The 17,033-nt window shown below is 52.9% G+C and overlaps 1 protein-coding gene across 3 annotated transcripts in view; it reads left to right on the forward strand.

The window, feature by feature from the left end:
* LOC119876363 (sarcalumenin) overlaps positions 1–17,033 on the forward strand; it is a 49,747-nt gene that overhangs the window by 10,847 nt on the left and 21,867 nt on the right. The window contains exon 1 of one of the 3 annotated variants that reach the window (XM_038540564.1): positions 69–322. The exons of 1 other annotated variant lie outside the window; for it this stretch is intronic. In XM_038540564.1, the coding sequence (XP_038396492.1) occupies positions 262–322 (61 nt within the window). In that variant the 5' untranslated portion in view covers positions 69–261. Of the gene's footprint in view, positions 1–68; positions 323–17,033 lie in introns of those variants that run through there. One more of the 3 variants, XM_038540565.1, reaches the window with a different exon arrangement.

Raw genomic sequence — 17,033 nt, forward strand, 5'->3', positions numbered from 1 at the left:
ACCCCTGCCCTGTGACCTGTGTCACATGACCCCAGGGCTTCTGGGGGAAGAGATCCGGCCAGGGCCGTGCCTTCCGGGGCCTGGCAACTGGCACAGCAGTGGCATAGCGAGCCTCCGCGCAGCCTGACAGGGTCTGCGCTGCTTCCCCATCACGTCCACCCAGTTGCCCTAGTGACTGTGTGACCCTCTCCCCCACCCTGCGCTGCTGCCACCAGTCCTATAAATAGAGCAAGGAGCAGCTGGGCTCTCTTGGCAGTCACCATGAGGACGCTGGTCCTGCTCTGCTGCTTCGTGGCGTCGCTCCTGCTCCCAGGACAAACAGGTATGACCCTCACCCCTGTCATCCAGGCCAGACAGTGACCCCCACGCACCTCAAGGTTTTATGTTAACCGTGGAGGGTGAAGGAGGAGGGAGGCTCGAGTGGTAGATGGAGGATGAGGCCTCTGTGATTCCTGTGGTTGATGGCAAACCTTTACTCCTGGCTGGTCTCACCATCGTCTCCCTTCCCTTCTCCCTGGGGCCTAGGAGAAAACTGGGTACAGGGAACCCAAGGGACAGTTGGGGGTTTGTGGGGAGGCCAGAGGAAGTGGGAGCAGTGAACTGAGAGGTGCAGACAGGTGTGAGGCCCGAGCCAAGGGCCAGGAGCCAGAGGGCAGGTCTGCCCAGTAGATGCAGGGTAAGAAGACCCCTAAAGTAAGACTATAGGACCCTCCTAGATGGACAAAAGAACCCATTCTGGTGCTGGAGGGTCCCTGGAGGGTCCCTGGAGGGCTGTGTTGAATTGACCCACCTGGTGGAGATTGGGCAGGGGTCTGGCTTTGCATGACTGAGGACCAGGCACAGTGGACAGAGTTGGGGGTTGTCTGGAGAACGGTGGTGGGATAGAGGAGGGGGTCAGTTTGGTATGGGATTGGAGATGGAGTTGGGGACTATGCATAGAGTTCAAGAGGGGAGTGGGGTACTCCACAGTATTCCTGAGTTAGCTGGGGGTTTCAGTAGAAGGGGGCTGGGGGCCTGTGTGCATGGTTTTTCCTTTGATATCTCAGCACTTTGTATGGCAGAGGTGGTGGCTTGGGTTACAGCATGGGGGTTATTTATAGGCATAGAGGGGACACCAGACTGTGTGCCATATCTCTCTTCCTGAGACTCCTGGGGTCAGGTCCCCCTTGGGGATGCTTCAGGGGTGAGCTGGAGTGCTCCCCGGAATCTGGGTCTCCTGCTTTGTCTTGTTATGAGTTGGCAGTCTTTATATGCATAGGGGCCCATGGGGTGCAGAGCCCCAGCTTCTCCAACCTTTGAGGTTCTGTTTGTTGAGGTCCCAGCCCCAGCAGCAGGAGCAGGAGGTGGGCAGGAGCAGAAGGTGTTCCCTTGGGGGTTAGGGACCAAGGTAGGGGGCTCCAGCCTTGTGTGTGCCGCTGGGCCCTGCCCTTGTCTGCCCTTGAGTTAATTTGGGCCTTGCAGGGCTGCCGTGGCTGGAGCAGTGAGGATTCCAAGCGGCTGTCAGGTGGCTAAGTATGGAAACAGCAGTGTAATTGGATCCTAAGCCCCGAGCCACTGCCGCCTGCTCCCCTTCACAGCCCAGCCCCAGCTGCCACCTCGCCCCACTTCCACACAGCAGGCCCAAGGACTTTTAGCCTTTTAGGGACATCCTTCATCTTTCCTCCCAACAAGGGAACTGGACATCTGGAATGTTCCATAGGTCTCACTGGGTGATCCTGCTATGGGGAAAGGAAGCAGGCAGGTGGTTTGTGGGAAGATCCTCTCTGCATGCTTTTCTTCCTGGACTCTGCAGTGTGCCCTTGGACTGGCTTCCAGGGAGGGGTTGTCCACTGCGTGCAGGGTTCCCTTTCTCCTCATTCCTGCTCACCACTTGGGCTGTGGGTTCTTCCCCCAGGGTGGATTTTATCACTGCTCCAGCCGCAGTTTACGCTAAAAGATAGCTCTGTCCTGCACCCACTGGGAGGTTCCAACCACAAGGAAGGGGCCTCTCCCTGCCCCTATAATGACAGTCCTTCCTCCTGGTTGATTTCTCCCTACAATTGTGCCACTAAGTAAATGCCCTCTTGCCCAAAGGCAGCAGCTTTGCTCCTGAACTTCCCACCCTACCCCTGGAACCCTCATTTCCATCCTGTGTCTCTTGCTTCTTCCTCTATGGATGGCAGGCAGGCTTTCTAATCTACTTCCTGCTTCCTGGGGGTAGAAGAGAGCTGCTCTTCCTTCCTTTGTCCCCATGTAGCTCTCTGGACCATGGCAGGCTCTTATTCCTAAGCAAGGGGCCAGGTGTGTCTCCTGATACTAGAAACAGCTGGAGCTGCCAGCACCTGATCACTGGGCATGTCCTGAGTCCCCCTACCCCACTCTGACCTACAGGCATTTGTGGCTGGAGGGGTCTTCCTGTTTGTCTTGGGGACTTGACCTGGTGACAGGCCTGCTTAGGGATGGGGGAAGGCAACCTTGAGTTGGTTTACTTTGTACCCTCATTGTCGAGGTAAGGGCAAAAGCCAGAGGAATGAGAGACATACACAAGGGGTGGGCTGCGAATTATGTACAGGCACATCAGCTCAGGGCCATCTCCCCCCACCACAGAGTTCCTGTCCTCCCCTCAGCCTCTCTTTTTCCAACAGCCACCTAACTCCCTCTGCCCTAGGGAGGCTGCTTGTGGGGAGCTTTCCTCCAGATGCCTCTCATCCTTGGACTCCTTTGAGAATGGGATGGGATAGGGGTGTGGGGAAGTGGCCAGCTCTGATAAATCATCTGAGCTCAAGCTGTTGGTGGTGTTAGGCTGGATTCGGGACATTTTTGCTTCCTGTTGTCTGCTTGATGCAGAGATTGGGGCAGATGGGGATTCTGAGTCTGTTCATCCCTCTCCAGCTCAGCCCTGGTTTACAGACTCACGCCTGCTCTGGCCTCCACCCTGCCGTCACAGTGGCGACAAGTCGGTGCACGCTGGGGCTGACCCATTCCTCCATGAGAGATGAGGGTCAGACAGGAACCCTTTTGTGGCCCTCCTCACCCACCCCAGGCTGGTTATTTCCACAAAGATGCTGCGTTCATGTTCCCTCAACAGGCAGCCCAGCTACCGTGACCCACCCTGAGGAGGGCTGGTGAGAGAAGGTCATGAGCTCAGGGGTCTTGAGAGGACAGAAGCCTTCGCAGCCCTCTTGCAAGCTGTGTCTCCAGTGGTGTCCTGGACTCCTGGCCCAGTGTAGCTGGATGAGCCCCTAGGGAGCATCTAGTCTGCCCCTTCCCACATCGAGTCTACGAAGCACTCACTGGACTTGCCAGTGGATGTGCTCACCTTGCTTGGTGGCCTGTAGAACCAGAGTTTGGGAAATGCTGGTTTTGTCCCACATATGGGTGTGACAGTGGAAGTCAAACAGCTAGTTCAAGGCAGGGCCAGAGCTGGAATTCAGGTCTCCTTGCTCCTGCAGAAGGAGGTCCAGTTGAGGCCAGCTGCATCCCCCTGGTCATTTGGTGCCCATTTAGGTGTGGTGGGCTGGGAAGGGGACAAGAGGAAGATGGCTCTTCCTCTTTGGCAGGGTCCCAGGGCCAAGGGCAGGGTCTAGGCGCCATGCCCCCTGGCCTGGAATGAAGGTGCAGCCGGGACACTGGGCAGGGGTGGGGTCTGCTGCTGTGGGATGCTGCGCTTTGCTCTCTCCTGGACACCTGCCCCACTCCAGATCCAACTCCAGACCCACTCATGGCACAAACCCTTATATTTAAATGTTGCTTGAGTGCAAAGCCTTTCATTCAAACACTGCGCCACATCTCACCATGTATTAATCATCTCATATTTATCGAGTACCTCCTAGTGTTTAGGTGTGGTAGTGGGGGAATCCAGATGGGCATTTTGTCTATGATTACCAGCCAGTATAAGAGATAGGCCATCTTCCACCTCATGGCTGCATGCACACAGGTAGGACCTGTGTGAGTGTCATGAAGGAGGTACGGGTAAAGTGAGGTGGGGTTGAAGGGCATGGGGAGATTATTTTTAGCCAAGTGGATCAGGAAATGTCTTACAGATAAGGGGATATTTGAGATGGGCCTTGAAGAAAGTAGCATTCAAACATGGAATGATGGAAGGAAGAGAATTCCATGTAAGGAGCAGGATGAGTGAATTCATGCCGTCAGGAAAGTTTGGGGCTCTGGTGAGAAGCAGGCAGGGAGAAGGGCAGGCAGAGGGAAGTGAGAGTCTTGGGGAAGCGATTTGGAAGGCTGGTTGGGCCACCCGTGAGGGGCCTCGCATGCTCAGCTGCCAGGGTAGTTTTGCGCTCTGGGTGGAGGGCAACCACTGGGGGCTTGGGAAGCAAGGTGTTTGTGGGGAGGAAGAGCACGAGGGAGGCTGATCAGAGGACCCTGTCAGAAATGCAGGTTAGAGGGTATGAGCTCCCCAAGGGAGTGGGGGCAGGGCGGAGAGGAGGGGCAGACCCAGCGGGTAGCTGCGGTGGAATTTGCTGGACTTCTGCCAGAAGGAGCCCTCCCAGATCTAGTGTAGGTTGCTGGAGGCGTGATCTTGCCAGAAAGGGAAAAAAAAAGAAAGACCAGGAACATAAAAGAACAGATTTTAAAAGTTCATTATGAATCATTATGAATTTGGAGTTGTTATGAATTTGGGGTGCCATGGGTACATATGGATGGAGATACTGGATATTGGAGGATTAAAAGTTAGGTGTGGAGGTCCAGAGATGAGATCCGGTGGGTGAAGATGATGCTGTGAGGTCATGAGGGAAGCTATTGCAGGGAGAGAAAAGAGATGCAGGGATGGTCGCTGGCTGGGCAGCGTTAAGTTGGGGAGGGGGAAGAGGATGACCTAAGGCCAAGGGAAGGACACATTCTAGAAAGGTAGTCGACAAGATGTAATGCCGTAGAGATGCTGAGGAAGATGAGGCATTGGCTTTGATACCTCGGAGGTCACTGGCAGAGTACGAGGGCCTGATGTGCATCTAGTGAGGGTGTGCAGGTGATGCATTTGGGCAGTGAGCTCAGGAGGGATAGAGGACACGTAAGAACACAAGGGCAGGGAGTTTGCCAAGGTAGCAAATTTCCTTTTCAACATTATGAAGGCCAAGTATGTTTATGGGCTGATGGGAAGGATTTAGGAGAGAGGACTGGAAGACACAAGGTGGAGAGGGAGTGACCAAGATGTCAGATGTGTGGGGAGCATAGGGTAGGTCTTAGGAGACACCTGCCATGAGATCATGGAGGCCTCAGAGGGACACTGCACATTCAGGGTCAACTTAGGAGCTGTGATGCCAGGGAGCTAAACTAGGGGGTAGGGATCGTGGGCTGCCCTGGGATTGCTTTGGAGGGCCACTGGGTGGGGTGGGAGCGGGGAAGGAACCAGACTGTGAGGTGGGAAGGGAGGCCAGTTGTCCCAGGTTTCCTCTAGCACCGGCTGGGTCTCTGGTCCTGGAGGAAAACCAGGCAGAGCCCAGAGACCAAGTCAGTGAATGAGCCTCTTCATCTCCATGAACATTAGCCACTGGTGAGCTGACCCCCTGGAGCCAGGGCAAAGTCTGATCCCAAGCTCCTCCATCTAAGGTGTCCATTCAGCAAATGTCCCCTGCACCTGCAATGGGAAAAGCTCTGTGTTTGGACTCCATCAGGATCAGTGACTTAGTGGGAGCTGGCTTGGAGGCTCGGAGTGAGTTCCTCGGGTGATGGCCTGGGTTCTCATTCTTCTTGTGCAACAGAGACAGGCCCAGGCTCAGGTTCCCTCTGGGGTGTTTTCCTGGCTGGGAGGACTTTGCCACACCCATCAGCAGGGCTCATTTTGGGATCAGGGAAGTCCTGTCCTCTTTGATTTCAGCCTCATCCCTCTCCAGCCCTCAAGGTGGTTTTGTTCAGAGTCAAGGTCCCAGGCAGGGACATGCCCACTCTTGTCACCTCCTCCTCCCTCACACAGGGCCCCGGAGCAGCCCTTCCTGAGGTGGCCTGCTCTCAGGTTGGGGGCTTGGGCAGGAGAACCAGTTCCTGCCTCTGAAAGCACTCTAGCTGTTAGGAGGTCAGCCATCCATACCCCCAGCCAGGACCTGCAACAGCCTCCTCTCCTGGGCTCTTGGGTTCCTCCCTAGCTTTGCAGAGAGGAGGCTGCCTCACGCTGCCCAGGACCCCGGTTCTGAAGACCAGGAGACCATGGTGCCTTTGGGCAGCTGTTGCCTGTCTTCCCTGGGACTGTGTCATCAGAGCCACACAAAAACATAGTGGCTGTTGCTCCTCTGCTCTAAATCCTGGGGCCCAGAAGGATTTCGGGTGGAATGTTGGCCTAGCTGAGGCAGGCTCCCCAGCTTCATTGCAAGGGTGTTAAGCAATGAGAAAAGGCTTTTCGCCTTCCATACTTAGGTGGACCTTCCCCTCAGGGGGTCCTTGTCCTTCACAACCTCAACAGCACTGACCCTCTAGTTTTCTGTCATCTCAGAGTGCCACAGGGCACAGAGTGGGTGTGGGCTGTATGGCTAGCCCTGCAGAGAAGGAGGGCCCAGGGCAGAGTTCTAGAAAAAGGGGAGATGGGGCCCTCCATGGAGGGGTGGTGGTAAGAGGCAGTATATGGTCAGCAAGTGATGTAAGAATCCAACTAGCTTATGATACAGCAATCACAGTACTGGGTATTCACCTGGAGAACACAGGTACACTAATCCAGGATACATGCTCCCTGATGCTTATACCAGCGTTATCTACAGTAGCCAAGATATGGAAGCAGCCCAAGTGTCCATCAATAGGTGAATACATAAAGGTAGTGTGTATGTATAGAGATATATACACAATAGAATATTTTTCAGCCATAAAAAAAGAATGCAATCTTACTATCTCCAATGACATGGATGGAGCTAGAGGGTACAATGCTAAGCGAAATAAGTCAGCCAGAGAAAAACAAATACCATATGGTTTCACTCATATGTGGAATTTAAGAAACAAAACAAACAAGCAAAGGGAAAAAAATAAGAGAAAGACAAAGCAAGATGCAGACTCTTAATTAACTCTACAGAATAAACTGGTGATTACGGGAGGGCAAGAGAAGTTGTGTGTGAGAAACAGGTGATGGGGATGAAGGAGCGCACCTGTTGTGATGAGCACTGGGTAAGGTATGGAAGTGCAGGATCACTGTATCATGCACCCGAAATCAAGAGGACACTGTGTTAACTAAATGCAATTAAAAATACAAACTTAAAAAAAAATACAAACTTAAAACACAAAAGAGGTCTGAGGGACAACTGAGAGGAGGAAGGCCCTGGAGGAAGGTGGGAAAGATGGGCTGGTGGGGGCCCTCCTCTGAAAAGCCAGCTTTCCAGCCCCAAGTCCCCGCTGTGCTCACCCCGAGGTCCTGGCCAGCCACACTGCTCTGACAGGAATGGGGCCGGCCACGTCTCTGCCCCCAGGAGCTGACTTCTATTTGGGGCGATGACGAGCACTGAGAGAAAATGTAACTAGCACCCGCTCCCCACACCCTGCGGATCTGGTTGGAGTTCAGAGGAGGGCTGGAAGGTCGGCCTCACGGAGGGGCAGGGTTTCAGCTGGACTGGAAGGAAGGGGACAGGCACTGGACTGCCTGTGTGGGCAGGGGCCATGTGTTGGTTTAACTTGCTCACCTCCGCGTCACCAGTGCCTAGCGCTGAGCTTGGTTCCCTTGGTTCGTTGAAAGCACTTAACGGTGTCAGATGAAGGAGCAGATGATTTGTGCAGGCAGAGGAAGAAGAGCATCTGCAGATGGTGATCACAACCAGGAGTGGGGATGGGATGCCAGGGTGGCTCAGCGGTTGTGCATCTCTCTTTGGCTGAGGGCGTGGTCCTGGAGCTCCAGGATCGAGTCCCACATCGGGCTCCCTGCATGGAGCCTGTGTCTCCCACTGCCTATGTCTGTGCCTCTCTCTCTGTGTCTCTCATGAATAAATAAAATCTTAAGAAAAAAAAAAAAGACAGGAGTGGGGAGGCTCTGAGCATTGCACTGGCTTGGGTGTGGGGCTCCTGCTGGAGGAGGGGATCAGACCACCTTGGTGGGCGAAGGGCCAAATGCTGAGCCAGGTGGCTGTTCTTGGGCCCTCAGTGTATTCTAGTCCCTCCTCTACTCCCTCTCAGATATTTTTGGATCCTTCCAGAGCAGGGATTGCATTCTGAGCTCAAACAGGTGCAGGCAAAGTCTGGCCTGGAGTTCTGGGCCCACAGGAAGTGGGTTGTGTTGGGAGCTCAGCCCAGAACCAGGCCAGGGGAGAACCCTGGGGTTTGGGGGCCCCTCCCCCCACACCAGCTCACTGCCAAAACTGCAGGCCCTGGTCCTCTTCCAAGTGGCCATTTGGTTGTCCCCCACACAATTTTCCATAGATGGCAATAGGCAAAAACTTGACAAAGCCATTGGCTTGAAAACTGTGTCTCTGGGTGCACCTGGTCCCACAGCTGCCTGCCCTGTGCACCTGCATCCACCAGAGGGGCTTCTGGCCACTTTGTTGGTCTCTTGGTTTTCCCCCCTCATTTCCTCCTACCCTTTTTTCCAAGTGTCAAGTGGTAGAAGGCCACTTATTTCTCTAGCTTATCCCAGGAGGTCAAGACACCAGGAAGGGTCTGGAAAGATTGGAGAAGGGTTGCGGCCCTTGCCATGGCCTGGGGAGCCCATGCTGGTCTCAGGAATGAGCCTGGGTACAGGCTAAATCATCTTTCTCCTGACTTTTCCTGCCTCAGTTTCTTTCCTGATTTGGTAGTTAGGCCAGCAGCCTCTTCACCTGGAGCCCTGTCACCTGAGGCCACCCACACGGGGAGCAGAGCAGCCAGCCTGGGGTGGGGCATGGCCAGGTCACAGGAGACGGAGGGCAGAGCAAAGCACCAGCTTTGTCACAAATTCACCACCAAGCCCCTTCCCATTTTGCACCTGTTTTTTTGCCCATAAAACGGGATAATAATACTTGCCCTATTTACAGCATTGGGTTGTTAGGTGACTAAAATTTAAACATGGCTCTCAGATGCTTAACATGTTTTTTGATATCAGATACTTTTTAAGGTTGAAAGGACTGTGGCAGTAATTATAGGCTGGCACTGCTATCCCTATTCCTTTGGCTTGACATCTGCTACTGGTTACCTCAAATATCATGAAACATGAACAATCCACGGAATCCATCCACATCTCTGCCCCTTCTCAGGGTTGTTAATATCCTTCGGCTTCTCTGTCCTCAGAGAGCTTACAAACCAGGAGGGGAGAGAGTCCTGCTCATGACAGGAGTGGGGAACCATATAAGGCAGATGTAATCAGGGGCTAAAAATAAGTAGCCTGAGTGTGCGAAGAAGGGGAGCAGGTGGGCCAGGGCCCGGGGCCGCCCGGCTGGTGGAAGCACCATCCGCTTAATGGGAGAGGGGTCGTAAAGACCTCATAGGGCCAGGCTTCAGGGCTGTTCGCATATTCTTTTCCTGGGGTCACCGCCATAAACTCCCACAAACTGGGTGACTTCAAACAACAGAAATTTAACCTCTCATCATTCTGGAGGCTGGAAGTCAGAAATCAGGGCTGGCAGGGCCCTGCTACCTCTGAAGTCTCCATAGGAGAATCCTTCCTGCCACTTCCAGCTTCTGGCAAATTCCGGCAGTCCTTGGGATTCCTTGGCTTGTAGACACATCTCTTCAGTCTCTGCCTCTGTCCTCACATGGCCTCTTATCTGTGTGTCTCTGTGTGTTCTCTTCTTGTAAGGGCACCAGTCATCAGACTTCGGGCCCACCCTAATGCAGTTGGCCTCAACTTAGTTACATCTCCACAGACCCTATTTCCAAATAACGTCATGTTCCAAGGTTCTGGGTGGATGTGAATTGGGGCAGGGGGCACTTTTCAACCTCTCTGGCTCCTTAGCCTTAGAGCTGACAGTTGAATAGTTGCTCGCTCTGAATGTACAGTTCCTGTCTGTCTGCTAGGTGCTAGTCCTCTGCTGGGCACAGATGGCACCTGTTTCCATGGTCCTCTCTCTGGCTCCACAGCCCACGTGATTGCCCACAGCAGCTAATTTGGAGCTCTGCTGACACACCCAGCCCAAGTGTGTGGAATGAATGGACGGACAGCTGGCGGGGTGGCACACCATTCCAGAAGGCTGCTTAGCCTAGCTGTGGTGCTGGGGAGGATGGTGGGGGGACTTTTCCAGCTCCCTGTTTGGTGTGCTCAGGTATGGAGTAAGTTGGAGTAGGTCTGTCCGGGGGCAGGGAGCTGTGGTTCTCAGCTGGTTACATGGAGAGAGCCGCAGGCCAAGAAGCCAGCAACTTAGGCCTGGCAGCATGAAGCCCGCTCTCCTGTGTGAGTGCCTGTGCCCAGCCCCTCAGAGTCTCTTGCCCCAGGTACAGCAGGAGAGCGAGTAGGACGCGGAGGATCCACCTCATCCTCTGCAGGAGCCCTTTGGAAAGAGAACTTCCAGGTGTTTCCCTCTGCCTATGTCAGTGAGAGACTTGTGTCCTGGTGTGTCTGCCTTTCTGCACCCTCCTTGCCAGTGGCAGGAGCGCCCAGCTAAAAGGGCCAGTATTTGGGTCTCCTCATAGCCGACTCAGGGGTCCCTAGCCCAGAGACAGCTCTGGAAGCTGGTGGCTGTGGCACTGTTTCCCTTTCTGTGGTTTGTCTTCTGGAGGAGGGCAGAGATAGGGACAGGTCTCCAGGGTCGACTAGCCTTTCTAGAAAAGCTTACCAGCCAATGCAGTCTGGGCTCCTAGCCTGGCATTCCTCTCTCCTCTGTCTGGCTTGTCCCATCCTCCTGACCATGGCCTCTGTTCCCCATGCACACTTGCTTTAGCTCCTGCAGCCACTGACCCCAAATGTCCTACCCCTCAAGGAGCCCCTGAGACTGCTGCCATAGGGCCAGTTCTCTCTTCCTGCCTGCCCACCTCCCCCTTCAATTAGATGCTGTGTGTTTAAGGGGAGGGTCTTAAATTCAGGAATCCAGTTCATGTTACCACAACAACATTGTAAGCTGATAAGACAAATACTCCTATGATCCTTTGATCACAAAAAAATAGGCCTGGTTAGGTTAAATGACTTGACCCATGGGTACTTCTCTGGTTTTGAATCCCAGTCTCAGAACTCTTCTCTTCTGGAACTCTCTGCCTCTGCATTGAGGGAAGGCCTTACATTTTGCCACTATCATCCATCCACCCACCCACCCATTCACCATCCATCCACCCACCCAGTGGTTGTCTAAGGTGCTGGGAACCAAAATCTCTGACGAGGAAACCGAATAGGTAAGTTATTTAGTTTACTGATTGATTTTAGGTGCAGTGGAGAAGAAATTAGGTTGGGGAGGAGGAAGGCTAGTCAAGAGACAGTGTCACCAGGGTGGCAGGAGAAGGCCTTGTGGAGAAGGTGACAAGGAGCCAAGTCTTAGGAGAGTGCAGGGCCATGCACCTGTGTAGGGAAAACCTTCCCAGCAGAAAGCACAGTGAGTGCACGGTGGGCAGGAGGCCAGGTGCCATTGCTCAGGAAAGAGCAAGCCTGTGTGGAGGAGGGAGCCACGGAGTGTGTGCAGAGGGGGAGAACGTGCGGAAAACAGAGGGTGCGGAGCTCAGGGAGGGGCTGTTTCACAACCCAGGTAAGAGATGACAGGTGGGGGTGGGAGAAATTGTTAGAATGAGGATAGATTTTGAAGGTAGACAACAGATTTAGCTAAGATTTTGGAGAAAGAAAGGAACCAAAAAGACTTTATCTTATTTTTATTTTATTTTATTATTTTTTTAATTTACTTATGATAGTCACAGAGAGAGAGAGAGAGAGAGAGAGAGAGGCAGAGACACAGGCAGAGGGAGAAGCAGGCTCCATGCACCGGGAGCCTGACGTGGGATTCGATCCCGGGTCTCCAGGATCGCGCCCTGGGCCAAAGGCAGGCGCCAAACCGCTGCGCCACCCAGGGATCCCAAGACTTTATCTTAAAAAAAAAAAAAAATAACTTGGGGCACCTGAGTGGCTCAGTAGGTTGAACATCTGCCTTTGGCTTGGGTCCTGGTCTCAGGGTTGTGGGATGGAGCCCTGTATAGGGTCCCTGCTCAGCGAGGAGTCTGCTTGTCCCTCCCCTTCTCTCCCCCACCCCCCCTCGTTCTCTCTCTCTCTCTCATTCTGCTCTTTCTCAAATAAATAAAATCTTAAAAAATAGCTTTATTGAGATACATTTCAAATATATATAATATGCCTATTAAAGTGTTCACTTCTGTAGTTTTTGGTGTATTCACAGATACATGCAACCATCAGCAAGTCAATTTTCTTTTAATATTTTATTTATTTATTCATGAGAGACTCAGAGAGAGAGAGAGAGAGAGAGGCAGAGACATAGGCAGAGGGAGAAGCAGGCTTCATGAGGGATGTGGACTTGATCCCAGGACTCCAGGATTACGTTAGGCAGGCACTAAACCACTGAGCCACCCAGGGATTCCCTAGCAAGTCAATTTTAGAATATCTATTTATCACCCCCAAAAAGAAGCTGTGTCCTTGCCACTCCTCATTCCCTACAAGCTGCCTCCTTGGTCACTGGCCACTACTCATCTGCTTTCTATCTCCCTGCATTTTCCTGTTCTGGATTCTTGTATAAATGGAATCACATGGTGTGTGGCCTCTTGTGTCTGGCTTCTCTCACTGAGCATCATGTCCTCAACGGTTCACCCACCTCGTAGCAGGTGTCTGGACCTCATTGAATAATAAGGAATGAATATTCATTGGGTAATATTCCACTGTGTGGATCTGTTTTGTTTATCTGTTCATAAGTTGATGGACATTTAGGTTGTTTCCACCTTTTGGCTCTTGTGAGTAATGCTTCTGTGAACATAGATGTACATAATCTTTTTTAAATTTTATTTTATTTGAGAGATATGGAGAGAGGGAGCATGAGCAGAGAGAAGGAGAAGCATGCTCCCTCTGGGCAGGGAGCCTGATGTGGGGCTCAATCCCAGGACCCCTGAGATCATGACCTGAGCCAAAGGGAGACACCCAACTGAGCCACCCAGGTGTCCCTGCCTTTTTTTTTTTTTTTTTTTTTTTTTAGTTAAAGGCTTATTTGTGAGAGAGAGAGAAAGGAGACGCAAGAGTGAGAGGGGCAGAGAGAAGGGGAGAGAGAATCTCAAACAAACTTCTTGTTAAGCATGGAGCCCGATGCAGGGCTCAATCCCATGACCTGAGGCTAAATGAAGAGTCAGACGCTTAACTGACTGAGCCACCCAGGAACTCCCGAGGTACACATTCTTGTGTGATGTGTTTGGGGAGATTTTGTCTTGAAACAGCCATACTTTATATGTTTCCTTTTTATTTTATTTTATTTTTTTTAATTTTTTATTTATTTATGATAGTCACAGAGAGAGAGAGAGAGGCAGAGACACAGGCAGAGGGAGAAGCAGGCTCCATGTACCGGGAGCCCGACGTGGAATTCGATTCCGGGCCTCCAGGATCGCGCCCTGGGCCAAAGACAGGCGCCAAACCGCTGCGCCACCCAGGGATCCCTCTGTTTCCTTTTTAAAAAGTTTTTGTTTTTAAGTAATCTCTATGCCCATAATGGGGCTCAAACTCCTGAGCTTGAGACCAAGAGTCACATGCTCCACTGACTGAGCCAGCCAGGCACCCCTAAAAATACATTACACTTTTCTGGTATTACTTGGCTTTCAAGAACTCTATCACATGTCATTGGAGCCTCCCAGTATCTGACACATAGTAGGTGCTCCATTGATAGCTGTGGAAGGAAGGCCCCACAAATCTGGACATGGGCAGGCTGGTATTTTTCATTTCCACTTTATTATTAATGAAACAGGTACAGAAAAGTTGAAATACTTGTTCAAGTTTCCACTGCTGAACAGGAGAACATATTTGGCCTCTAACTCTGTGCTTCCCTTTCTTCTCCTCTCTGAGAGAGCTGCTGCTGGAACTGGGCAGCTCTACTTGACCACCAGGCTTCCATCCCACCACCAGCCGCATCTACTTCTTTGCGCTCTTCTCCTGGGAATATCCCCTGGCAGGGTAGTAGGGCCAGCTAGACTTCAGACCCACAGTGTCCACAGAGCTGACAGGCGTCAGCCCTGCCCCCTCCTCTCCTCCCTCGGAGTGTGATTCAGTGGATTTGAGGAATGGCCCAGGAATGGATCTTTTAACTAAGCTCCTCCATGATCCTTTTGCAATTGGCCTAGGGCCACATCTTGAGAAGGGCTGACCCAGGGGAGGAGGCTCATTACTCTGGTGCTCTCAGGGTATCCAACAGATGTTTGCTGTGCTGGGGTACCTGCCAGGCCTTGTGCAATCCCAGGGGGGACACACTGATGGCCTTGGCCTCAGAGGGCTTATTGTCCATGGGGATACAAGTTACAAAGGCTGCCACATGGGGTGACGAGTGCTGTAGGAACACAGAGCAGAAGCATCTCAGTACTAAGGGGCCCAGGGAGGCCTCCCAGGGGATGGGCTTCAAAGCTTGGGTCTGAAGTGTGAGCTGGAATTAGCCAGGTCCAGGCTGCAGGAAGTGGACAACAGTGAGGGTGGCACTTGAGGAGACTGGTTGGAAATATCTGGGGACTGAAAGCGGTTTCTCAGAGAATTCTGCAGGCGCTCATTGTGTGCATTTGGGTGGTCAGGGCTTTCTCAGGCCCTGGGAGGGACATGAAGAGGCTTTGGGTCTTCCTCTTGCCCCAGAGTCAGTGACAATCTAGGAGGGAAGATGGGACACTTGCCCGCCCCCTGTAGGTCACAGCCACATGGGAGAGGGGTTGTGTCACTTGGCTTAGTGTGGATGGTCATGACACTGGGTCAGTTGAGGTCATCCAGGGGATCCCGGTGGCCTGGAGGGGTGAGAAGCAGAGAACATGGAGGCAGCAAGATGTAAGCTGGCAGGAAGGAGCAGGTGCGGCCGGACCTGGGGTGAGGTGGGAGGAGGTGGGAGGACATTCCAGGCAGGTGGCAGTGTGGCCTTTGGGACCTCATATGGGTTGGATTGTGTCTTCCAGAAAGGTAGGTTGAAGTCCTAACTTCTAGTACCTCCAAATGTGCCCTTATTTGGAAATAGGTTCCTTGCAGATGTAGTTAGTTAATCTGACTGGTGCCCTTAGATGTGAAGGAGAAGAGACGCAGAGAAGTGACACAGGGAGAAGACCATGTGCCATGGAAGTAGAGATTGGAGACATTCGTGGACAAGCCAGGGACTGCCGGGAGCCACCAGAAGCTGGAAGAGGCAGGAAGGAGATTCCCCTAGCATCTTTGGTGGGAGCACGGCCCTGCTGACATACTGATTTTGGACTTCTGGTCTCCAGAACTGTGGGACTGTACGTTTCTCTCCCCCTCCCTCTCTCCCTCCCTCCCTCCCTCCCTCCCTCCTTCCCTCCCTCCCCTGAAACATTTCTTTTTTTTTTTTGGATGAAACATTTCTACTACTTTAAGCTGCCTTGGTTGTACTTTGTTGGAGCAGCCACAGGAAACAAATACAGGAGCAAGCCCAGGCTTTTGGTGCAGGGATTTGGGGCCCTGGTCCTGGCAGGCAGGCCACTGGCTGGAGCTCCTCAGATGTGGCCTGGTAGAGGCTGCGTGGGGGCCCTTGGTGTTGATCAGGAAGGGTCATCCCAGGGACAGTGAGTGCGGAATGTTCACTTGCTCTTGCCCCGCCCTCTGGCCTGCCCTTGGCTTTGACCTTCCTCTTCCCAGGGGAGCCCCGTGGGAACTAGAATTCCGCTTGCCCTGACCTGCATGGTCACCAGGCTGCTGAAGGAAAAGAAAGCTCTGGTTGATAAGACCCTTGTTTGGTTTCAGTGTTTGAAGAGACAAGGCGAGAGCTCAGGCCCTTGACAGTAACTCCACCAAATTTAATTGCCTGAAATGATTTCTCCCTGGGGGGTGGGGATGTCCAGAGTGGGAGCTCTGAGGGAGGGACAGAGCCACCTCTCACCGGGAAAGCGTGGCCCACGTGTCTGAGGTTCAGTGGGCTAGGCCACTTGAGGATACAAACCGGGAAGCCTGCTCCCACGGGAGACATGGGATTTCTAGAACTTTCTACCATAGAGCTACCCAGATATTCTTTGCCTGTGGCGTTCCAAGCTCTGAAATGCTAACAGGGTAATGGATGGATTCGCTTGAGAGGTTTTGGGAGTTTGTACCTTCTACGGAGCAGGGAGCAAGCAGAGGTCTTTTTCCTTTTCCCTTGTGACCCAGACTCTGAAAGGCTCTCCTGGTTGATCTCGTTTGGCCTCTGCAGTCCTGAAGTCAGAAGCTGAGAGCTGGGCAGTCCCGGTGGCGCAGCGGTTTAGCGCCGCCTGCAGCCCAGGGCATGATCCTGGAGTCCCGGGATCGAGTCCCACATCAGGCTCTCTGCATGGAGCCTGCTTCTCCCTCTGCCTGTGTCTCTGCCTCTCTCTCTCTGCATCTCTATGAATAAATAAAATCTTAAAAAAAAAAAAAAAAAAGAAGCTGAGAGCTGATCTCATGTAGCTTTCGTGGAACCAGCTGACCTTTGTCCCCTGGTGCCGGGGACAGGGAGCCCTACCCTCATTCTCCTCCAGACCACCAGAGCACCCGGAGTAAGGGGGAATGTAGGGCTGGACTGAGTGCAGATGGCCTCCTGGAGCTGAACCTTACTCCAGTCCTTCCCAAAACCATCGACAGCTGTGCTTGGGGACCCAGCCTGATGTCAGACAGAGCCCTCAGCTGGCACTCCTACCCTTTATATAGGAATAACCAGGGGAATGGGTGGGCGGTCCCAGTAGTGCTGGATCCAGGACCAGGGCGAGGGGTCCAGGGCCTTATATTTGGGTCCAGCTTTGCCGCCACCTCAGGAGGCAGCTTCTGACAGACTCTTTGCCCCCACTGGGCCTTGGTCACCTCTGCTGTGGAATGAGTGAGTTGGGCCTGTTAACTTCTAAGTTTCCTTCCAGTGCTACGTATCTCTCATGCAAAAATAACCAAAACAAGGTGAAGTCTGGGGCTGTGAGTGTAAGGACCCAGGAGTGGAGCCTATCTGTTGTAAACCTGGTGAAGCCCTTTGGGAGAGAAGGTCGAAAGATCTGCATCTTGACATCTGGGTAGCAGTTTTGCTGGAAGGGTCTTTGGGCTGGAGCTTACAGGGCCACACGTGGGTCAC

The sequence above is a fragment of the Canis lupus genome, chromosome 6 (genome assembly GCF_011100685.1).
Source record: "Canis lupus familiaris isolate Mischka breed German Shepherd chromosome 6, alternate assembly UU_Cfam_GSD_1.0, whole genome shotgun sequence".
NCBI classification, from domain to species: Eukaryota; Metazoa; Chordata; class Mammalia; order Carnivora; family Canidae; genus Canis; species Canis lupus.